The sequence below is a fragment of the Struthio camelus genome, chromosome 6 (genome assembly GCF_040807025.1).
Source record: "Struthio camelus isolate bStrCam1 chromosome 6, bStrCam1.hap1, whole genome shotgun sequence".
Classification (NCBI taxonomy): domain Eukaryota; kingdom Metazoa; phylum Chordata; class Aves; order Struthioniformes; family Struthionidae; genus Struthio; species Struthio camelus.
Genome location: NC_090947.1, coordinates 491,234 through 515,572, shown reverse-complemented (window position 1 = coordinate 515,572; position 24,339 = coordinate 491,234). Strand labels below are relative to the sequence as shown.

The 24,339-nt window shown below is 40.3% G+C and overlaps 1 protein-coding gene across 11 annotated transcripts in view; it reads left to right on the top strand.

Annotated features, from left to right (window-relative positions):
• Positions 1-22,711, top strand: part of PCNT (pericentrin) — a 99,377-nt gene extending 76,666 nt beyond the window's left edge. For 10 of the 11 annotated variants that reach the window (XM_068947675.1, XM_068947672.1, XM_068947674.1 and 7 more), the window contains 14 exons: positions 1,423-1,620; positions 1,912-2,085; positions 2,758-2,953; positions 3,619-3,841; positions 4,612-4,762; positions 6,455-7,171; positions 7,841-8,121; positions 8,936-9,038; positions 12,658-12,822; positions 14,226-14,464; positions 16,219-16,307; positions 17,761-17,914; positions 19,789-19,916; positions 22,302-22,711. In XM_068947675.1, the coding sequence (XP_068803776.1) occupies positions 1,423-1,620; positions 1,912-2,085; positions 2,758-2,953; positions 3,619-3,841; positions 4,612-4,762; positions 6,455-7,171; positions 7,841-8,121; positions 8,936-9,038; positions 12,658-12,822; positions 14,226-14,464; positions 16,219-16,307; positions 17,761-17,914; positions 19,789-19,916; positions 22,302-22,345 (2,862 nt within the window). In that variant the 3' untranslated portion in view covers positions 22,346-22,711. The remainder of the gene's footprint in view (positions 1-1,422; positions 1,621-1,911; positions 2,086-2,757; positions 2,954-3,618; positions 3,842-4,611; positions 4,763-6,454; positions 7,172-7,840; positions 8,122-8,935; positions 9,039-12,657; positions 12,823-14,225; positions 14,465-16,218; positions 16,308-17,760; positions 17,915-19,788; positions 19,917-22,301) is intronic. The other variant, XM_068947671.1, reaches the window with a different exon arrangement.
• The last annotated feature ends 1,628 nt before the right edge of the window (positions 22,712-24,339 follow it).

Sequence of the window (24,339 nt, the reverse complement as noted above, 5' to 3'; positions counted from 1 at the left end):
AATAATGCAGGGGACTGTGCAGATGTTTCTTGCTCCTGTCAATAAAGCAAGCTCAGGAGAGTATATCCCTGGGACTCTTTGGTTTAGTGCTGCGGCTGAGCAAGCTCTGAGTCGTGCCAGAACTTCCAGACAGCGAAAGGGAGAAATTCAGTGCTCCAAATAATCTCATGAGTGAGGCTGGAGTGAGGCCCGGAAAGGGAGGGAAGCACAGTACGTGTGTAACAGGAGATTCAGGTACAATAGTATTTGAAGATACTTGAGTAGTAAGAAGCTAGAAGAAATTCACTTTCTAGGGAGTGAATGCTGCCTTCCAAAACGTCTAACGGACTCTCTCAGGCAGTTTGGCAAAATGAAGGAAGACCTGAAAAGCTTGAGAATTATTTTTTATTAAGTTTCTTTCATGGATCATCAGTCTAGACCTAGTGACTATAAGATCTGAGTGCATACTACAATGTTGTATGTTTAGCCAGAAGCACACTGAAGTGTTCAGAGTGCTTCTGTTGTTAACGCGCACTGAAGGGTAGCGTGTATTAGCATTGCATCCTGAAGTGTTCACTATTTTGGCGCCAGTTACAGAAACTGTAACTCAAGTATCTTAAGTCATTCAATAAAGTGCAAAGTAAGAATGTCAAGAGTTAAAGAAAATAACTTGGTATTGTTGTTGTTAAAGTGAGTAGCAGTGAGAAAGAGCTCCTCATCGAGGCTGGGATATTTTTTATGAGATGTATGTAGAAAAGGACTTAATCGCTTATGACCTTCCTTGGAATGAGACTGGGAAACATCTGCACATGATGTAATAGTTTGTGAACAGGGAATTTATTTAAAAGAGATTATTTTGCCTGACAACGTCAGAGGAAACAGTTTCCACTGTGTAAATTATTAAGAGTGATTATTTGGGGAGCTGCTTTTTTTTTTTTTTTTAATGTAATCTGCTAAAATAAGCCAAGGCTGTCCAAATATGTAATATAGTTTTCTAGCCTCTGCGGGTCGTCTAGCATCGCTGGGGTTTAGTAACATGACTTCAGACTTGATAGAATTTGGTTTATTGCCAGAAAAGTTAACTAAACAGTTCCGAAACAACAGAGGTAAAGTACAGGCCATAGACATATTTGCCTGTTGATTTACACAGCAGTAAGTGTAAGCTGCGTTGGTGTAGGCTGCTGTTAGTACTTTAACATGATCATTGCATTCTTAAATATTGAGCTCCTCTGTTAGGAGATAACGTTCTCCGGTAACTGTTGACAGCGTGGGCTTCGTTTATTATGCAGCTCTGCCCTGCTACTTGACATGCTTACCTTTATCTAGATTTCAGCCTAGGACAGCTGCCTTGTTTTCATTGTCTAGCTATGCCATCCCGCTTGCATGCTGTGGACATGCTGATGCCCGTCTCCTAATATTGTGCGTTATTTTCTTCCTTCCTAGACTGTACTGAAGATGGTATACGAGGAGAGCTGCAAAATATTGGCTTTGTCGGAACATCCCTTCGGTCTTAGGGATCGGAAAAACGTTCATCGGTCTGGAGCAGCTACAGAGGGATGGCAGAAGGAAGGCATAGCCTTTCTGGATGCTATACAGTCACTGAAAGATTACCTTAGCAAGGTAGCAGATAGAGGAGACAAGGTATCACGACAGAGATGACTTGTACACTTTAGAACGCGGTTACCAGTTCTTTATATACATAAAAACATAAAATGTATATATGAGGAGCAGGGGATTCTTTCCTTTCTGAAGTTTGAACAGGCCCCTCTAACACCTTTTAGTCTGCTTAAATTACCAAGTTGTTTTATGCAGTAATGATATGAAAGAGTCTTTACAGTTGCAGGCCATCTGAGAGGTAGTGGTAGGCTGAATGTGGTTTGCAGGTTAGAGGTTGATGGTGGAGATGCCAATAAGTACACTTGTTTTCTACAGGAACATTCAGATATTATCACTGACTGGAGAGGAGAACTACTCCAAGCAGTACAGAGCGTGTTCGAGAAGGAGAGAAATGTGTTGCAGTTTGACTTGAAGTCTCACTTCTGCAATCCCGGGTCTGGTGATGAAGGTTCATTAGTGGAAAAACTTGAGCATATTATGAAACAACAAGTAAGAAAACTTCTTAAAGTATTACACTCATAAATCTCTTTTATTCCACCATATTTTGTTTTAAGGGTGGATATGGACAGGATGCATGGATACACTGCCATTATTTTACAGTTTTATCGCTTCTGTTCCTAAATCTTACATCTTGTGCGTTAATCCAGATTGTGTTGTATCAGTATGCTTTTATAATCTTTATTTTGGCATCATTTTCTTCTCAGACTTCATGTGTATTGTTTTATAAAAGCTATTGATTATTATATTTTGCAGCCAGAAAAAGTAGTGGTCAGGAGATTGTGGTATTTGATGAAGGGGGTGGGGAAGAAGAATTCCATATGGAACATCACAAGCCTCTCTTGCAAAGGGGATATTTTGAGCTAACCCTGAATCTATTTGGGCTTGTTGCATGACAATGTTTAGTTTTTAGCTGCCGACCAGATGGTTTGTAATAACTATTATGTGTAAACTATTATTAATAACTATCAGGCTATTTGGAAGCCAGTGAAGTGGTTTTGTGTTACTTAATGTTAACATTTTGAATTACAAGGGGGCCTAAGCTTAGTAATTTGAAGTTGCCTTTCTATAAAACTTCTAATGCGCGGGGTTCTCTAGGGTTTATCCTTGTAGAAAGAATGGGAATGGCCTTGTAGATTTAATGGCACTTGGTTCATTTTTCAGGAGGAACAGCGGCAGATGGTTTTAGAGCACCTTTTCTCCTCAGACAGGAATAGCTTGCTTTCTGAAATACAGGACCTTCGAGCTCAGCTGCGCATGACACATCTTCAGAACCAGGAGAAGCTACAGCAGTTACAGGAAACTCTTACTAATGCAGAAGATCATGGGAGCAAACAAGAACACCAGCTTCGGAGGAAAGGTAGTAATTGCCAAGCTCCTGTCACCTGGGCTTCTGTATTAGTTCTTTCCTTTTTTGCCTAAAAAGATAACAGGCAAAATAAATTGTTTTGCAAAGAAACAAATGCTATACAATACTCTAATGCACTCAGGATTCCTAAGATTTTAACAGAGGAAGAAGCAGATCTTTTCTTCTTTCTAATGTTGGCAGTTAAGAAAAGTCTATGTGAAAGATGAATAAAAGATTTGAAGTAACTCAAAGCAGCATCACTGAAGGGTGACTCTTTCTCATTGAATGTATACATGTAGAAAACTGAAGAAGGATGATCAGAAACCCTTGATGGTTTTCAGGGAATAGTGTATATACATGTTGGCTAGTAAATGGATAGTTTTGCTTCATGAGGCTTGGAATCGATTAGTAACAGGTTATTTGCAGTGTATTACAGTTGCTCACCTAGTCTCATCCAGCTTTCATATACTTCTTGCTTTGCCTGGCCCGCTAACAGCAAAGCTGTAGCGTGTACGTCCATCTTTCTCCTTATTCGTATCATGTTTGAAAAGAAACTATTTCTCTAGAGAAGAATGCTTTAATACAGCTCATTTATCTGCAGTTTGAAGCAGCATAACTGATAACGTATCGTCAAGAGCTCTTTAAGGCAAATGACTGTTAACATTTTCTTATCCTAGTTGAATTATTAGAATATAAGCTTCAACAGGAGGAATCTATTGTGAGTGGCTTGCAGAGCACCCTGACTGAGGAGCAGAAGAGAGCCTCTGAAACATGTGAACTCCTGAATCAAGAGCAAGCTGCAGTATCGGCCCTGAAGTTGGAGCTTTATGAAAGTAAGCAAGAGAATGAAAGGCTGCAAAAGTCCCTAGAAGAGCTTCAGAGGGAAATAAACCAGTTCTGGTAAGAAGTTAATTTTTTTGGCGAGTGAGTTTGTTTCAAAATGTATTAACAGATCTGAAAGAGCTTTATACTTATTGGATCTGCAAATGACTTGGAGCTTGGACACAGAAAGAGGAATACTAAGCTCTGTCACTTTTCATGGATACGTTTGTTTTTCTTAACAGTTTAAAATCTATCTATTCTTCCGTTCAGATTTGCATATTTAACATTTTTATAGCCTTGGCCAAGAAGATTATGGAAAGGGCTGCATGTTGTATGGGTGTAGTAAAAACGAACAGACTAGAATGCCTCTTAACTCTGGCCCTGCATCCTTGATGTACCCCACTATTCTCTCACAGCTCCTCTCTTAGGCTTTTGCTTGTCTGATAGCTCTAAACCTCTGTTTACCTGTCATCTTGTGCATGTTTTCCTCCTTCTTATTCCTAGTCTATGCCAATGTTTTTTTTTTTTTTTTCCCCTCTCATAGGACACCAGTTTTGCTTTGCTGGGATAGATAGCTTATCCCTGGGTGTGTGTGTGTGTGTGTTTTTTTTTTTTAACAGTTTTTAAATGGGGTATTTCTAGTTTTGCTTGCAGGGAGGTAAACTGTTTTGAGATGCTAAATAGCTGTAACTTGAAAACTGACCTTCTTTCTAAATAGCAGAGGTCGTCTTAGAGAAATAAGCCAATAGACCAACTCAAAAAAAGTAATCCAACATAACTTACTTGCATTGCTAATGAAGGACGATCTGTTCTGAATGCAGTTAGAAGTGTGATATTGAATTTTGCAGTTCTGAATTGGAAGATAAAGAAAAAGACTTGGCAGCTGCACTTCAAGAGCTGCAGAGCGAACGTCAGAAGGAAGCAGAGCTACGACATTTGTTTGAGGAGCGACAGCTTCAGCATAAGAAAACAGAAGATGAAAACACAAAGGCTTTGGAGGTAATTCATTTATGTCTTAATGCTTCCAGTTCAGTTAATTTCATGACCTGAGGGAGGTGAACTAACAAAATGTTTTGGCAGTCTTTTTCCTATCCAATGTTTTTTTGTTCAATCATCAGTTTTTAAAAAAAATCACTTCGGCCCCTTTTGGCTTAGTGTTTTTTTCATAGAATTAAAGCTTTCAGCTACACACAGAAGTAAGCAAAAGCTGTACGTATTTTTTTTGTATCCTCTTGCTGTTTCAGAACCTTACGTTCTCACATTCTTTTGATCAGTTTTGTACTGCCCCGTACTGTGTAGGGAGAGCCAGACTCTACAGTTGTGTAATTGCACCCTTTATTCCAGAACAAATGTGCTGTGAGGATGTGCTGTGTATGATCAACTGAGATTATAAAGAAAACCACTCAATGATACGTTAACTTGGCAGAGGGAAAACTGGAACCTTTCCAATATAACATGTATTTTTGGAAGTTAAGTAAACTCTTCCCCGCCCCGTTCCCTTTCTTCTGAATTGAGCAGAGAGCACATGAACAGTTTTCTCCAATACTGTGATAGTAATGACTCAGTTCTTGTAGAAGACCTGTAAGTGACTGTAAAGAAAGAAGATATAACGTAAACCTTTGATAAATTTAAATCAAAGCCAAACTGTATCAGATATCTTCAAAACAATCCTTGTTAGATGTCCACAATTTTCACTCTTTCTTAATCTGCCCTCTTATTTACATCATCTTTCTGGTAGGTCTTTTTTTTTCCCCTCCTGCTTGGATGGTAGACATGGTGCTAACATCTTCCATCTTATAAAAACAGACTGCACACTCAGAAGGCAGAGACCGTCTTAGCAAAGGCAAAGAGAAATTGCCCCGATGCAGTTCTGCAACAGATCAAACCATTCACAGTCAGCGCTGTTGCAATCCCACGTTCCCTCCCTTGGACCAGCACTGCAGAAAGTCGACGGTGCCAACGTGTGATGGATTTCGGCCACTTAGTAGTCTGAGCTAGCTTTCTACAGGATCAGATGAGAGCTGGTGCTGATCGGAGGGAGGGTGCAGAAACCCACGCCAGGACTGCAGCAGTGCTAATTGTGATTTTCTGCAGCTGCTGTGGGACTTGCCCCTTCACTCGCTTGTTTACCTTCTTCTGCAGAAGGGGCGATGAGAATGTGTTAGCTGGTGTGACGGGCCTAGGGACGGATTATTATCATCAGTCTATGCTGTGTTCTTTAACCAGATGGCTGTAAGACCCAGAAGTTTTGCATCTGTTCTTACCGCTGTATTTTTTGATTCTTTTAAATCAGCACAGGTTATTTCTGCTTCAGATGTCCCTTGTTAAGGTGCTTGAGTGATGTAAAGAATAATAATTTCTCAGTGAGGAACTTTCCATTTGGGGGGGGGAAAAAATGTACTGGAAGATATCTTAGTATTTTTCTTTTCTTTGGTTTGTTACTTATTATCATGATGGCAACAAGCATGCACCTAACACTTGAAATTGGAAACGGATGTGGTCTAGCAAGAATTTTCAAAGGTCATTTATCTTCCATTTTAAATTAAAGTTGTTAATGCATTAACCGGGCTAGTTAGTTCCTGAATTTCTTCCTGGATAAAACAGAAGGTTGAAGTGTCGCTGAATGCTCGCCTGCCCTGCGAATGAGTACTTGCGCTAGAATACTGGTATGTGCTTCTCCCGTTTGAACAGGAGCTACGGGCTGCCTTGGAATTGCAGTCCATACAGAATCGTCAGCTGTCGGTGTCCTTAGAGCATGAGCAAACGGTAAATGATAACCTCCGCAAGGAGCTTCAAATTGAACACTCCCGCTGTGAAGCTTTGCTGTCCCGAGAACAGAACAAACTGTCGGAGCTGCAGAGAAATTTGGACGCTGAGAAGAATCGTTCGTTGGAGCTCCTGAATTCCTTGAATCACGAACGTGTTTTGACAGAGCAGTTGAGCATGAGAGCTAAGGAAGGCGCTTCTTGTCAGCACAGGGAGTCACTCTTAGAGCAAGCCTTCGTTCGAGAGCTCCAGGCCCAGCTGGAGGAAGAGAGGTCCCGAACTATGGAGCTAGCTGCTATTATTGAGAAAACGCACCAGAAGGCCATTCGTTCCAAGAGGCAGCTCGAGGCTGAGGTTCAGATGTGTTGCGAAGAAACACAGAAGGAAAGGGAGGTCAGTAACAAATTGCGAGCTACGCTGGAGTCTCTTCAGAGTCAAAAGCAAGAGGTAATCCGTTCCTTGGAGGCACAGAGAGAAAGAGAGGCAAAGCTGAAAGCTGACTGGGAACAATTGCAGTCGCTCTTCAGGACAATGAAAGAACAAGATAAAAACAAGAAGGAGGAGCGAGAGAAAGAGCGAAGGCAACAGCAACAAACGGAAACGGAGAAACAGAAGGACTGGCAGAGAGATCAAGAGAGACTGGTGAGTGTGCTTAGTCAAAATCTCTCTCTAGTCTGAGATAGCCACAGACCGGAAATTAACCCTGTGGATGGTGTTCTTAAATTAAAATATTTCCTTCCCTTAAACAAAGCATTCTGAAAAATGCGTTAGACAAGCTGTTTTCCTGAATTTCTCTGTACACAGCTGTTTTCAGGGGAGGTTGTGTCTGGGCTTGTTGTTGATGAATGCCGACTTATTTCCTCACCTGTGCTAGGAAATGCTGGCTCTTAGCAGGTAGAGAAGACCCACTGTTGAATATAGCCTAAACCCAGAACAGAACCAAACAAGGTTTCATACCGTTAGGCCTATTATGAGCTAGGCTCCTAATTACGGTTTGTCACAGTACCAATTTCCCCCTTTTTGTTTCTCAGCTCCTTCGCTTTCACTAGAGGAGGAGGGGGTTTATAGGCTCTGGAGAGTTGTCGGTCACCAAATCTGGGAACGGATGGAGGAGATGCCCACTCCAGAATCATTGAAGGGCTTCCTGAAGGCACTGGAAGGCAATTTATAAGCCTTCCTCTATTAAGTGGTCTGTGGGTATAAGGAGTACTGAGATGAAAATATTCATTGGGTGTGATGCTGCTATTTGAATTCTGCATACCTATATACGTATAAGTTGCAAGTCGCTAATTCTTATTCTTGTTCAAACAGCAAAAATTGGAACTGCAACACCAGAGGGATGAACGCAGAATTAAAGAGCTGCAGGAAATACTGGCGCTGTTAGAAGAAAGGGAAAGAAATCATCCATCTCAAAACTGTCAGCCAGAAGCTGTGTGTGCTTTAAACAAGGATCGAAGTGCCACACAGGCCATGACAAAAGAAACTGAACAACTGCACTTGCAACAGCAGCAACAACAGCTAGAGAAGATAAGACAGCAGTTGCTTTTTGTAGCTGGCCATCTGAATGAGTTCATATATAAAACTGTAGATAAGTGAGTAGTTATTGAAACATGGTTTATAAAAATAGTAGTTCTGCTTCTGTCCTGCTTTTAGACCAGGGTGTGTCACAGCTAAAAGCCCCATAATTAAGGGAATGAGCAAGTAGTACATCTACTCCACTGCTTACAAGGTTTACTTTGCTTGAAGTCGTGGTCACGTGGTGGTAGCAGTCTCCGTTTAAAAGGTTACTATCATGCCGCTTTAGCCGTTCCCGTTAGAAGCTCCTGGGGTTGTGCATTAGTTACGCTGATTGAAATGCTTGCGTGCCTGCATTTCAACTGGATATGTGAAGCGCTCCCGCTTACAAAGAACAGCCAGAAAAAAGCCCTGTGGAAGAGTTGTGTGTTCGGTGATTGCACCAAATTGAATAGAGAGCAGCCAAAAACTAGGTTATCGACGCAGCTACAGGATCAGGATGGGAACGTCCGTTGAGCGTGGCAGGGGAAGCCTAGGGCATAGGAATGACTGGCTAAGTAATGGTAACTTTTATTGCTTTGGCAGCAGAGTAAAATACTAGTGGTGGTTTGCTGCAGCCTGAAATAGTAGGATAGAATTTGCAACTGGTGTGAAACACAGACCTTTGATGAAATCCTTATGCAGCATTATTTAGAAATTCTGCTCCTGAAAATTAATAAAACTTGCTGATTTCCGTGTGCATCCATAGTGCTGTGCGCAAAAAAGCACATAAAGACAGCCTCGGAAAGTAGAAAACTCATCCAGTAGGGGAAAGCAATCACATGTATGTTAAGTATAATATGAGATTACTACAAATGAACCTAATAGTGAAAAAATATTTCTGTTTAACAGAACAGTTAACGATTGGTCTGCATCGAATGATGAAGCGGTAGCCTCTCTACTGCAGACATTAAAGGAACTAAAATCAAATTTATTGTCTCCTCCAGCACATCTGGTAAGGAAAATGACATATATTTTTTGATTATCACTAAGTTGTTCTGTATCCTTTGGGTTCCAGTGTATTTGTGATGTGATTTGGGTTTTTTTGGATGTGGGGTTTTTGTTTTTTGTTGATGGGTGTTTTTTTTTTTTTGAAAACTTTAGAGGAGAAAATTTTTGTCTTGGCTTGGGGATGTAAAAAAGGATGGGAACTCCTGTACTCTTATCTTTATATCAACATGTTTTAGTGTCAGACTCTTGCTTTTTGTTACATTACGGAGTCTGCTTATGAAGGCATTTTTTCACCCTAGCTATGTGATGTGAGGATATCAAACCCCAGGATGTGCTGCTTCCTGCTCTGTATGCATCCAGAGACACTTATTTTTCAGCAAATTGTCAAGTAACTTGCAAAAAGCACAATCGTGGTTTGTCCTTTCAAGAGGAGAGATCAGCAGCATTACAGATATTTTTATACAGTCTAGGGATTATCAAAGACTGAGCTAAGGTCTAATGGCAGAAAAATATACCACAAAAATATGGCTTTGAAATTCCTTTTTATTCACCAGATAACTTCTCCTTCTCATTCATTTTTCTCTCACGTACATTTTAAAATACAGCTTTATATTTAGGAAAGAAATCCTCAAAATGCATTGCAGTTATCTGGGCCTTTTGGGATTTCAGTCTTGACTTGTTCTGGTAGAGTCAGCCTCCCTCTACTCCCTCCCCTGCTCAAGAACAAACTTGTGCAAGGTCCTCATAAAACACATCTTTAAGAAAGGTTTCTGAGAGAGGTTTTTGTATTTTCAGTTGTTCTCATGTGCTCTGTAAAAACAAGTTTTATCTATGAAGAGCTGGTTAGGCATAGTGCAAGCTCTCCTTCTGTCTAACTGCTTACAAAATACGGTAAATATTTTCCTTCTGTCACCCGTGCAACCAGTTAGGTGATTGCCAAATGGATCTCCTCCATCTCTGAGGAAGCGGGGTATAACCTCTCGCAAATCGGTGTTCATGAAGTTACTTCAGTAAAGCTTTATTCTAACAAGGCTTTAGAGTCCTCTGCAGTGGATGTAACGCTCAGAGAGCTTGTGGGCAGGCAACTTTATTGCTCCATTTACACTGGACTTAGCAGAAACTCCCTTAGGAGCTGAGCTGTTTGGCTCAGCCCACCCCAAGTTGCAACTCTCCTGGAAAAGAAAAAATAGTTTGTTATATGTTCTTGGTGGGGAAGAGGAGGTTGTGGGTTTTGGTTTCCTCTGATGCCATTAGGGCTTGCACTTTAGAAACTGTTGCAGATGCTTTTCTCTTCAGTTGGCAGACCTTTAACGTTCGGCCAGTGAATGCCGCGCGATGCAGCAGTCCCTCCTGTTGTTGAACCAGACTTTGCAGTTGCTTCCTCGAGGAGCTGCGTCCACACTCAAATACGGGGGCTCAAGTTTGCTGACTTAGGTTTTGTTTAAGTTTAGCAAGAAAAAGAGTTTTCAGTACGATAATCTGAAGACCCGCTCCTTTCTTTAGCTTAGAGGCAAAAACTCTACCTTGATGGCCTTTCTTCTGTGGACCCAAAAAAACATCCCTCTTGTCTCTGCTCTTTCCAGGCTTTTATACCCTCAAGAGCCACTTTGTGTTTTAGTCTTCTGCCTGATTTTTTCCTTCCTCTACTGGTACTGAACCACATGCTCAGGAAATTGAAGCAGTTCATTGCTTTGCTTCTTGGATAGCGATAAACGGGTGCCTATTAGACAGGAAAACTGGCAATGCTACGGAAAAATCCATAGCAAAATGAGCATGGAGTAATCGTATGCCAATGGATGGAGCAGAAATCAAATGGGTGGGTGGATGGGGCAAGGTATCTGTTACTGCCTTCATATTGAGCTTTCATAGCTCCAGGTCTGTAAAAATTCCTGGCATGACATAGCTGTAGTTTTTACTAGGATGCTTGCTGGGGAGGCCAGTAAAAGCAACTTCCCTCCCCTTGAGTATAATACAGGTGGTTTTGTTTCCTGTGTCTGAACTGTTTTTAATGACATTTATTCAAAATGTATTTTGTATCCGAAGTCCTTCTATCTGCCCTTATTCTCAAGATGCTGTTCTGTACCATCCCTGTGTGACTTGGTACAACCGCCGTGCCAGTGATAGCCCTACGCAGGGAAATGCATCCTTCCGTTTCTGTAACGTCAGTATAAAAATCCGAGTTTATATAGAACAACTCTTATTTCCGTGATGAGTACAGGGCAAGAATTTAACTTGGAAAGAAAGAAATAGCTAACTTGGAAACAATACCGAAGGCGATATTAGATTCTTGGAGTAATTTTTCTAAACTTATTTTAAATGACTGCAGAATGTTATAATAACTATGGAACACAGCCTAGCAAAAAGTACACTGAGAAGCGGAGGACCTTCTTTGCTTCCTGAAACTGCAAAGGAAACTTCGAAGTCTTAACAGCAAGGATGTGGGTTATGTGCTGTGTAGTTATAGAGAGCACTGGAAATCCCATTGTATTCTCCCCCTTACCTTTTACAAAGACGTCATTGCTGGGTTCAGTTTCTCTGGTAGACCTGCTGTTGAAGGAGAGTGGAGGGAGGACTAGCAAATTCTGCCGTAGCCCTGACAGTGCAGAAATTAGCACTAGCAGCAGCAATTCTTCAACTCAAGAAGCTTCAGCATCAGCTGTAGAGGGGATTTGGGAGAAGACAGGTACAGACCCATTGTAAGTTGAGGTTAAGATTTTTCTTTGCCGTTTTGTTGCTGTGCATGGTGCAGGCAATAAAAGGCATCTATCAGATGGCTGTGGTTTATTATACTTAAAATTTTCGCTTGGTAAGTTGTGCTCTTCATAGAAAAGAAATGTAAGTGGCACATGTTAGTATACTAAGTTATTGATAAGAAATTAATTTTCACATCCTGAAAAAGTTCAAACCCCTAAAAACATAGGGGAGGTTTTACTAGAATAATTTTCTAGGAGAAATTGGGGCTTCATTTCAAGCGATAAAACACTAACCACCTGGGAAATAGCTTTACTCTTTGTTGTGATCTGCTGCATCATGCACTCGTCTAACTGTTGACCGTTAAATTGATAATCAATACGAAGGGGGTTATGAAGACCGAGCTTTCCCAGGAGTTGGACCTAAAGTTGTGGGTCTTATGTGGGTCTTATTCCCAGAAGAGATGACTACCTACCAAACTAACCATTCTCAGAACTGGATGCATTTTTTTTAAATATACTTCTGCGGATGCTTCGGAGTTTGTTTACATGCATGCTTACATGCAGACATCTTTCTTTACAGTTTTTTTTTTTTTCTTCTTCTTGTGGATGTGGAAGGAAGGAAGACGGTTCATTTCTGTTCCCAGATGTTTGGGGGGGGGGCTATTTGTCATTGAAGTGAATAGGATCCCTGTAAGGCTGATCTGACAAATCTATAGTGAAGGGGCAATTTGATTAACCTACCTCTTAACATGGACTACCTGTTTACTTCTTTTTTCCTGTCCTCCTACTGTTCAACAGCTGCTGATTTTTCAGGCTAATTGTGTTCTAGTTTGTCCATAAAATTAGATTATTCTTCAGTTTGAGATGTTTGGCTGTGGAAGTAATGTGCAAGAACCATCACGGCTGGCTCACTTTGGGTTTCTTTTTCAGATCAGAGCTACAGATGATACTGACTCAGTTCAAGAGCTGGAAAGAGCTGCCTGGCAGCGAGAAAAAAGCGTTCTGCAGAATGCCTTGAAACAGGCAGAATCTGAACTGGCTAAAGCTACTGTTGAAATTGAAAACAAACCAGCAGTAGAAACTTCCAGCCCAAAGGTAAAATGATAGCGGTGGCCACCAAATGTGCTGGAGAGAAGCTGGGAGAGCTTCTCGTCCTAGCCTAGCCACAGCACCATAGCCATTAGCATATCTTGTGGACCTTTGGCAGTTTGTGTACCTTGCCTGTTGAACAGACTTGCCGTAAAATAAAGTTGTATGAGAACTATTACCAACTCAAGGTCGTAAAAAACCTCTGGAGAATTCAATCGTTGGTAGTATCGCTCAGGGATATTGCCCAGGTGATTAATGTCACGTGTAGAGTAAATGAAGTAATTTAGTAATTCTATTTTAGGCTCCATTTGAGTTCTCCGTATTATAAATATGATAAAACTTGTTATTGCGGAGGAGCCAGGAAGTCTGCAGCTCAGATTTCTGGGGATAGAAGTAACTGTCAGATTATGGCATTTAACTTTCCCTTATTGCCCTAGCCTTTTCAGGTGCCCTTTTTAAAGATGAATATTGTTATAGACAAACAGTTTTATAAACTGCATATTAAATTAGGAATGCTCTTCCCCAGTTATCTCTTGTCAGAGAAGCTCCTTTATAACTTTCTTGGTGTTAGACGGAAACTTACGTCAAAAGTCACCTTAACTCTTTGGAATCTTTCTACAGTTAATGCAGAGATGCAGTTATGCAGAGATGCATATTTCTTGTCTGTGTGTGAAATTATCAAAAATCCATCTTTATATTTTTTTCTTAAACTTTTTTTAATTCCTGTGACAAATTTGATTATAATCAAGTCAGAGGGGCACTCATCCCAACATGGCTTCTGGTTAATATTTAATTGATACAAGTGCAGTTTTAATTCTTAAAGCGTAAAACCACGTCAGAGTTTCAGGTAAGAGAATTTTGCACTGAAACTTTCAGGAAATTTAAGGCGTTCTAATTTGCCTGCAGCTCTGGGTACAGAGCGTTGTTTCAGCTGCCCTCGTGTCAGGAGTACGGACACTCCAGGTGAAGGTAGCTTGTTTGTGGCTGCTGCTTTGCACGCTGACCAGTAATCATGCCAAGATTTTTTTTTTTTTTTTTTTTTTTTAAAGCCTAGCCAAGACTTCATAGACTTAGGTGAGTCTACTAAACTTGCATATGTTTTCATATATGGCTTCCAAACTACCAGAGCCTGATACTACTACTGGTCACCAAACCTGGCCAAGTCACACAGTCAATAATAAAAATCCTTGCTCGTTTCGAAGAGTAGTGGAGGATGTTTCCACACTTGTTAATAATTATCTAGCGTTTCATAATTTGGAGGGGGGAAAAAAAAGGCTTAGATACTCGAGCACAAAGAAGTTGGGGGAGACTTTGCTGGAAAAAACAAGTCAACTTTTCTGTAGCTAAATCTTAACAGCTGAATTTTTTATTCTTATTTGTTCCTTCCACCCTTCCCTACCCACTACTAGTTGCAGAGATTATATAGGAAGTATCTGCGAGCAGAGAGCTTTAGAAAAGCTCTAGTTTACCAGAAGAAATACCTCTTGCTGCTTCTCGGTGGATTTCAGGACTGTGAGCAAGCAACCCTCTCTCTAATAGCACGTATGGGAATCTACCCCTCACCTGCAGACCTGCAGCTTTCGGATTCACGTTCCCGTCCTTTTACCAAGTTCCGGTGCGCAGTCAGAGTGATCATCGCTATATCAAGGTAAGACCAAAACACTGTCTCACACACAGAGTTTTCGCTTGGGATTATTATTAGATATAGATAGAATTAGAATTATCATTAAAAAAAAAAGATAATTCCCACAGTTTATTCTTCTGAATTTCCTTAGCAGCATTTCGTAGTAATACTTCACTTTAAATGAATTTTTCTCCAAAACTAGTTCAAACATGACTTGCTAACCATAACTTTGGCCAGACTGCTGTCTCTGAGTCAGTGCTAAGTTTGATGTGTGCTAAACCAGTTACTTCTGTCTTTTTGAGATAGATGCAGTGCTGGTATATTTGAGAATCGGTGCACAACAATTACGAATGTATGTCTTTTCGAGTCTTATCTTGATCTGCCTGGGCTCATTGTCACCTATACCAAGATATATAGGTCCTTCTTTCTGGTATGCCTTATCCATGAAAAAACATATGTTTGTTTTATCCTCAAGGGTGCTTCTCCTCTCTTGAACTCTGCATCAGGCATGATTCTTACCATACTCTGTCATTTACCGTGAACTAGATTTTATTAGATCTCCTTAGGACAATACACCATCTCATAATGGCTTTTGAGTCCATTTAATCCAAAAAAAAAAAAAAAGTTTCAAATGTAATAGGTGGCTATTTCTGACTAATTTCCTTGGCTCATTAAAAAAAATAGATGGCACAGGATGTCTTCGGACTGTGGTCTTTGTAGTGGAGGCTCTAATGGTAGCAGTATCTAAGGACACAGGGGCAGAGACCTCCAAGCTAATCTGTGGAAGCAGGACGCCGGCATGTTGGGATGAGTGCCCATCTGGCTTGATTATAATCCAATTTGTCATAGGAATAAAAAAAAGTTTCAGAAAATATATAAATATGGATTTTTGGTAATTTCACAGACATAGACAAGAAACATGTCCCAGAGCTTTCAGCAACTCAGGGACAAAGCTGAAGGCCAAAGCCAGCAAACCTTTCCAACGCCACAGATACAAAGCAAGGGAGTGATCTGCCATCCCAAGACTCAAAGCATGAGGCACATTCGGACTTGAGAGGATGTTGTGCTTAAGCTACAATGTCTGTTACTTTTTTTTTGCCATTCCAGCATGAGCGGTTTTGAGGGACTGGATTTTTTTTTCCCCCCCTGTTTTTCTTGCTAGATGCCTAGGCATACTCAGATATATGTTCCCAAACTGGATTTCTTGAATGTTGGTTAATCAGAACAAAAAAGGAGGTTAGAAGTTAAAAGAAATCAATTAATGTAAACAAGCTGCTGCTACCCCAGGACTTTGAGCTCAGGACTTTCTCCTGCCATATACAAGCGAGGGGTGATGTAATTGCTGTTGGGACAACAATTCTATGACGAATTATATCCGACTTAACTAGCAATTAGCGAATAGCGAGCTGTATTTGAGTCGGTAAACCCAAAGCTCTGAGAAGTCTTGGATGACTGACCCCTGTCAGCCCTCGGGAATTCTCATGGACTGTAATGCTGATTTATTAGATTTTTTTTTTTTTTTAATGAAACGTTATTTAATGGAAACCAATCGTAGCTAACGTACTGTGGCTCTGGAGCCCTCAGTTAGGGGAGCGTTATAGGGTGTTATGGGGTGTGACTTAATTCTAAAGACCTAAGTTGAATTCTGTTATTCTTTCTCCATTCCCGCAACATTTGCGACTTTATGTTGCTGAATACGTTTCACGCTAGCAAAGAAGCTTAGTATTAAAACTTTTTGTTTGTTTCGAATAATTGTACAATTTTATTTTGCTACCAAGGTTAAAGTTTTTGGTAAAAAAGTGGAACAAAGTTAACAGAAAGAGTGCACCGGGTGAAACCATCTCTCACAGTACAGCATGTAATCCAGGTAAGGGTTTTGAACAAGGACGTTGCTTTAATCATAATTTCTCTGTAGTGTGGTGTTTGATTTAAACAGACAAACAAAAACCAAAAAATTCAACCCTGCACAGTAGTAGTAAGATGTTTAGACGTTACTGGAAATCTGTTCATCCATTTCCTAAACGTAATGATTTTGACTTTACGATGGCATTGTAAAAACTTGTGAGTGAAAACTTACAGAACTTATTTCAACAGTAGCCAGCTCTTCGCCTTTTATTATAACTGCTCAAGCAGTGAAACTCTGAGTCATTTTGTTCATAACACTCATCAGAGAAGTATGTTTCACATAGTTTGAAGCTACCTGTAATGGGAATTACTGCTATGAGTTATTAATAAGGGCAAGGGCAAATATTGGTGTAATGGTATCAAAATTGGTACATGAAGTATCAGAAACAAATAAGCCTTAGAAGGGGTGTGTGCGTTTGTGTTGCCAGAGGTGAAGAAGTTTTGAATGGTTCCAAAAATTTAGAAAACTTAATCTGATGACAGATATCCAGTAAATACTTTCCGGAGTTTATGAAGTGTTATCATAGATGGCAAACTGGAGCAGATAGATACATGGCCTGATGCAGTTTGGTAATGGCTTTGGTAATGCATTCCTTTCGGTGGCTTGTGGATGTGTTTGTAAGAATACACATTTTAATTTGTTACACGATGTTATGTAATTGTGCCATTATATGTAATGTCCCATTAATTATACTTGTGGCTTTTCAACACTAAGTGAAATACAGATGTATAGTGCGTTTTTTCATCACCTGGTGTGTGTGCACATCGTATTCTCTTAACTATTTAAAGTTAGTTGAAAAACTTATTGGGAAAAAAAAAAAAAACTTCATATGTATTACTGTGATGTGGTTTCTTTGTCATCTGAATCCTAAAAGGCATTCCAAGCTTTTAACCTCACCCAAAAATAGCATCTTAGCAGCCTCATTAAAAATTATCTAATTTCTTTTGGTGATTTAAAGGAGGACTTATGGAAAGGGTTTTTTTTTTTTAACTCTTCCTTTCCTTCCCTTACTCTCCCACATCGAGAACAGGAGAGTGTAAATCAACAGCCACATCTGTAGTTAGAGCACACAATGGTTATTAAGATTTCCTGAAAAATATTTTGTTCATATCAGACATTGGAATATCTCCTGTGTGGATGTAGCAACAGGTGATGAAAACGCAAGTTTGGAGAAAGAAAACACTGCAAGTGTTTCCAGTTCGCCGGAAACAGTTATTGGACATGAAAATGTTTGAGCTTTGGTTAATCCTGGCTGGAAGCAATTATCTAAAATGTACTTTATATAGCTGCATTTAATACCACACAAAATGTTACTTGGCTGCAATTCATGCAGGTTTTCATTGACTGTATTTTTACTAGGCTGTTTCGAATGGTTCTCAGTGTATAGTTTTAAACTGTTTTATATTTAATACAGTTTCTGGTGCCAGAACAGAAATTCTGAAACAGCAACAGCTCTTAGCTGTTAACATCAGCTCTCCTCCAACCCGCGATACTGGATCATGCCACAGAACCAGCTCTGCGAGATTTCTGAGCTACTCCCCCAGATCCTCTTACGGGTTACATAACAGGTCAGTGTGTAATCTCTGCATTATATTTAATCACCGTGATGGACAGGCTTTCATAAAAATATAATCTCTTCTTGGGAGAAAGTACTCGAACAAGAAAAGGGATTTGTTTTCTCCAAGCTGATAAATGTTTCATTTCTTTCAAGATGCTACAGGAAGAAAAAGTTTCTCACTTGCTTTGAGTGTCTGATGTTCTCAGACAGAGAATTTTCCTAGTAATACCCCCAAATTTGAACAGGCTAATGTACTTGCAATGGTTATGTCTGCTAGCCCTCTTTGAGGGCTAAATCTTGTTGCTTCAGCCGCATAAGTCAGAAATGTATTTCTGACCACGCAAAAAGGTAGGTTCTTCCTCTTGTGGAAATGGCTCCACTCCCATATGACAGTGTTGCATTATTATGAGCTGCCTTTAGACTTGGTGCAGGCATGCAGAAGGGGAGGTGGGGAGCTTCCAGTGTTTGTGTTCAAGTTTGTAATGAATTATCACCAGCTCTACACAGAAATATAAAGCAGACTACTTTCTTCTGGGTTGTGGATGTCACGGGTGGCATTCTGCACAGCGCCACTAAGCGAATGCCTGAGCTGCAAGCTCCGTGCTGGCGTTGAGGAAGAAGGTGGCCTTCAGTCATTGCTGACCCTCCCGGTTCCTGGCTCTCCTAGGACCCAGAGTAACCTCTAGTGTTGTGTAGTCCATTACTGGGCATAGCGTGTCTCCTCTCCCAAGCCACTCCTCATTCATGACTTCCTCCTTAAACTAAGGAATTGCAGGAGTTCAGGTGGAAGGTAGCATTCCTCCTTCTCTTTGGTTTGGGAGGAGTTTGTTTTTGACCACTTTATTAAATCGGAAATTACAGCCAGCATGCAAGAATTTTTTTCATAAAGAAAACTGAGTAACAAGGAAATAGTTGTGGTGGTCTAGGGGTACTCAAAGACAGCAGATGCTCCAAATCATGCTTTAGGCTTTTTAACATGGCTGGCTAACTTTGTGTGTGTGAAAGATGGGTAATGTTTTGTTTTGCACAGAATTTAGTAAAACATTTTGAAGAGGTAGAAGCTTGCAAGCATTTCTCAAAAGGCTTAACTCTTCCCCCATCCTATTCCTCTGTCCCAGGATGCCTCTGGGACTGCCAGACAGAAACAGTACTTGGCAGCTTAGCTGTCAAGTGAAGAGTCGTCTCTGTTTTATGGAACAAAGATGATAATGGGGGATGGAGTAGAAGATGGTTGATGCTGCTTTTGTTTTATAGCGAAGATGCATAGAAAGAAGGGGGGATGGACAGGACTGACTTTCATTGTTTAAACAAAAGTGCAGGAGAAGGAATACATCCTAGGTCCAAAACAGCAATATGTTTGCACTGAGCGTTCCCTCAAATGGATCTTTCTGCCAACATTTGAAATTCATTAATAATATGGAGAAAGGAAATTCGGGCACAACTTACCGTCTAAAGGCTCCTCTGAGCTTTTTTAACTTGGTCCTTCAAGATAATCTTTTACCTGCTGAAGCAGGAGGAAATGTACCTGCACACAGCATAACGCTTCTTCAGTCCTTCGCAATAGAAGTAGGTCTTTTTGCACTCAGCCATTTTGACTTTCTCTAACCGCAGCTTTCTTACCTGAGGGACTTTCTGTTACTTATCAGCAGAGTGGGCCTGAGATACTCCAGTTCTTATCAAAAGCGTCCTTTCCTTTTGACTCCCTTACATAAAAGCTGTCCAGGCTCTGTTCTTTTGTTTTAAATCCAGGTGTACCTAAGTTTTTACTGATATTCTAGTTTGCTTTGCATTGAATTACTGCCTATATGAATGTACCTTTATTATAGTTATTTGAGTGTATGACATGAGCTTTAGGAGAATAAAGTATTTTGTTTTCCTTTTAAGATTGCATCCATCCACAAGTCCAGCTTCAGAAAAGTCCCTTGCGTCTACTCAGGATCCTGAACGATCGCTTACTGAATACATTCATCGCTTAGAGGTTATCCAGCAAAGACTAGGGGGTGTGCAACCAGGTAAGAGAACCCTGTCACCCCGCAGAGCTCGCACCAGTTTGGGCTCCTTTTTGCAAGGGTCTCCTACATATCCTTTAACGCTTAAAGAACGTCAAGAGTATCGTTTTAATCAATTTTTTTTTTGTGTGTGGAAGGAGGAAAAAGTAAGTATGCCTCTGAAATGAAACTTTACTTGTTCATGAATCATATCTAAACTAGTCCAAGTGTGGCATTTCTTGAATAAGTTGTTAGTGAAATTCTTCAGAGGTAAGAATGAATAGTTTCCACTTGATTTTTCCCTCCCCCCCCCGCTGCTGTCAAGTCTAACTAAGCAAGTGCTGCTGTTTAAATTAGCTCTGAAGTTAAAGAACCATGACAATAGCTGAGCATCCTCTGTAGCACAAACTATAACCCTTCCTCATTTATCCCTTCCTCATGCTCTGTAGCAGATAGTAAATGGGAGAGAGTGAAAAGGAGCCATGTTGTTCTAAGACTGATCAAAGGGATCAGTGGGGATTGTAGTGGCACTTACCCTTTCCACTTAAAACATTTTCATCCCATTCCTAGACTGAATCTGCTTAGTTTCATCTTCTAGTTACTGTTTCCTATTATATCTTAATTATACCTATTATACCTCAAAACTTTCTTGCCCAGAGGAAGAACTTATAAACTATGATCAAACCATTCTCAAATCATCGCCTATCAGGATATGATTATGTGTTTTCCCGTGTCTTCTTATTTTTGAGACTTACGTCTAAACCTTCTCCAGTTTATCAGTACCCCTGGATTGTGAACAACAAAGCTGGACCCACTGTTTCTGTGTCATTTGTGCTAGACCAAATACAAAGATAACTTTTTGGGGGGGGGATTTCTTTGTTTATACATACAACTGTTGTTGTGTTGCAGGGACGTCCTCTGCCACGTTCTCCACCAGCTTAGGGCGGCCGTGGTGCTGGAACGCAGGGATCGGTTCGCAGCTCTTGATACCTTTCAATGCTGTCTGCCCACACTGTGCACCAAATTTTGTCACCGTATGCTGTGACTGTCAATTGATTAATGTGGTTATGTCAGGGAGACAGGTGTGCCCTTGCTTAATTCAAATATTTACTTTGTTAACTAAAATTTGTGAAACAGTAGTAACTGAATTTAGCAAAGCAGTAATACTAAACAAAAAGCACTTAAACAATAGCAATAACATAATATTTAGACTACACATACACACCCCGCATGCCCAGAGCGTTTCCTCACACGTAGCCCATTACAGTTGTGTTACCTGCAGCCCACGCCATGCCTTCACCAGGGAAAGGGGGGAGGGCACCCACGTTGGCTCAAACCACTGACAAGGATGGGATCATGCTGATCCCATTGATTGTGACTACTAGTTTCTGCCTTGTAATAAAATAATGATTTGTGTAGGTAACTTTTGCGGCAAATTCTTACGATTTAAAAACATATTAGGATCGCAGCATGTAGAATTAATCTTGGAAACCATTATGTGCGTTTCTATAGAAAGGGAAGAATCTTGGCTCTGTTGAAGGTCACAGGAGCCTGGTATAGCTGGGCAACAGCTCTGGGGAAAGTCCAGAAGATTGTCTACCCGTTTTTCTAGCTGTCTGAATTGATCTAATAAAAATAGATTAGTTTTACCTATAAAGTCTAGCCTTGCTTATATTACTAAAGTCAACAGCTACACTCCCGTATGACACTGTTCTCAGCAGGATCAGGATTTTACCTAGAAACTTTAATACCATGCCTTTGAGTGATTTTTCTGCTCTGCTTTAACACCCCCCTCCCCCCCCCCCCCCCCCAAAAAAAAACCCCACAACCCTGTAACTCTTTATGGCAGATACAGACAATCAAATTTTATAACAAACTTGACAGCATTTCATAGGATAAGGTATTTTGTTTGATGCTAAGTGTGGGTTACCTACCTGGGACACAATTAATAGCAATTTTGAGGAAAGTGCACATCATTTTTCAAATTTTCATGATATAACAGAATCTTAAGGAATGATATTGCAACCTTCAGAACAGTGTTGTGAGCAAAATGAGTTCCCAGTTTTCAATAAACTTTAAAACATTTATTCTGTTACAATAACTTGTCCGGCAACAGGATGCACATTTAATCATCACCAGAGTGAGAGAGTTGAACGAAGCAATCCTATTGCTGTGTGTAAAATACGCCTGTGATTGAGCATCGCTCTTAAAGTGTGAATGTTAACTTTGGCAGGCTCATAAGCTTTCAAATCTTGTTTTGAACTGTTCTTAGGTGGCTCATGAAAACAATAATCGCTTTCAGTGTAGTTCATATGAAGTACATTGGGGAAAATACATGCCGCTAACTGTACCCTGTTGCTTCATAATACAGACAGTTTTCTAATACTTGCTTGTTTCGTTTAAATTTAGGACAAGTTCCAGGACCACCTCGCCAGCGAAACACGAAAAAGTGATCAGAACGCTTCTGAAATCTGTACTGCGAACCCCCCAGGTTATTGCTTCCGTCTAAGTTGTTCCCTAGTGAATGGAGGCGCTTGTGATCTCTTGTGCAACTGAATAAAGGGGTTTTAGTCTATGCAGTGCTTTTGCATCAGATTTTTATATGACTTTTTACTATATTTTAGTACTTCAAGAGGAAATTACTTTTCACTAAGAGTAATGTTTTACATTCTTATGTGGAATTACTACTAAGTTAACAGCTGAAGTGTGCCTGCATCACTGTATTGTAAGTCGCAAAGAGTCTTTTCTGTGTTTATTTTTCTATAGTGTATAGCTGGATTCCTTGTAAAAAGTTATTAAAATGGCATTTTATTAGTGAATTCTTAGATAGTGTGGGTATTTGTTTCAATCTCTCATGTTCTTTCACTTCTCTCACTGTTCCTAAAATTGTTTGGGATTTTAATATTTGAGTAAGATCATTCTGACTAACAGAACAGCTTAAAAACCTCCCCCAAATCTCAGCTACATAGCACTTTGAATTTAGGATTCACTCTTCTGGCTTTGCAATAATTAAGTCCTCCTTCCTGCAGTCTTTCTCATCACATTCCAATTCAATGTCAAGCCATCGCTCTTTCTGCGCTGTGCATGCATGATATATTTGGTCTTTCTGGAGAGCGTGTGTCTCTCTGAATTCATGCAATATAATTAATCTGTGCCTGCTCAGCAAGTTGGATGCGTTTTAGGTTTTCCTCCAGTGTCATCTTCGCCTGTCAGGGACTCCGATCTCTCTAGCCATTGACTTGACTCAGTATCATTTCCGTCTCCTTTAATGTTCCCTGTAGCGCAGTGGTGCAAACCGGTTCTGTCCCTTCTGCCTCCCACCACCACAGAGACTGAGCAGAGCTTTGGAGGAAATTGTGCCAGTGTTCAGTACGGTATTTTCCAACATGGGTTAGTATGTCTGCCCTCGCTGCTCTGCTGTTTTCCCCTCTCGAGTGACAGCTTGGGCAGATACCTTTTCTCTCTACCTGCTACTAGTGTGCTGAGTAGTATTTGCTAATAATTTACAGAAGGAAACAGGTGCTAGTCCACACAAGAGGAAACCCACACTGGAACCAGTGAGATAGAATAGTGCTAGTTAATCTTCTCCTGGAAGACTTCACTACAGATAGTTTGGAAACAGCTGAATGAAGCTTGCTGCATAGTCCTCAGTTTCAGTTACCTCTGCCTCAGCTTATTAGAGACTCTAAAATTGTAGTCTCAAAAGCAGCTTCTTCTGACACTTGACAAACAGGATCCTCTTTGTTATGTACATAGGAACTGAAAAACCACAGCGTTTCCAAGATACATTTGGATTAGGTTAGTCTTTATTAAATGGTGGGGAAAAAAAAAAAGGGCTCAGTTGAGGAAAGCAGTAAGTAAGTTCAATCTAAAGTGCAAATAGCTAGGATATAAGAGAAAAAAGTAGAACTCAGTTGCTAACTTAGAAGTTTTTAAAGTAACTATTGCACTGGCTGGTATTAATCTATTCTGTTTAGTTTGGATGCTTTTAGCTTAATTTTTCTAATTGATAACTTTTGTTTAAATGTATACATTTGTGGTAAATTTTTAAAAAGACCTAAACTGTTATATAGCTCTAATGTCACTGAACCTCCTGATTGCAAAAAGTTCTGCCAAGTATTTTGTGCTGTAACTACCCTTCAGGTGCCAGTTGCAAATATATTAAGTTAATGGTCAGAGAAGAGCTAAGAAGAATGAGGCATTCTGGTGATAGCCTTCAGTGTAGTCACCTGTTAGCATCCAGTGTCTTTTTGCCATCTCGCACCCATTTCTAGTCATCCTTTTTCACAGTGCAAACGTGGTAAGAGATTGCAAATGTAATGCTGAATAGGACTTCTTTGTGTGATAGTTACCTGTGGTATTTGCTGTCATAAGGCTTTACAGAAACCACGTGTTCGTGGGATTAATTAAGTTTTTATAAGAAGTATAGGCAGAATTGTAATACTAG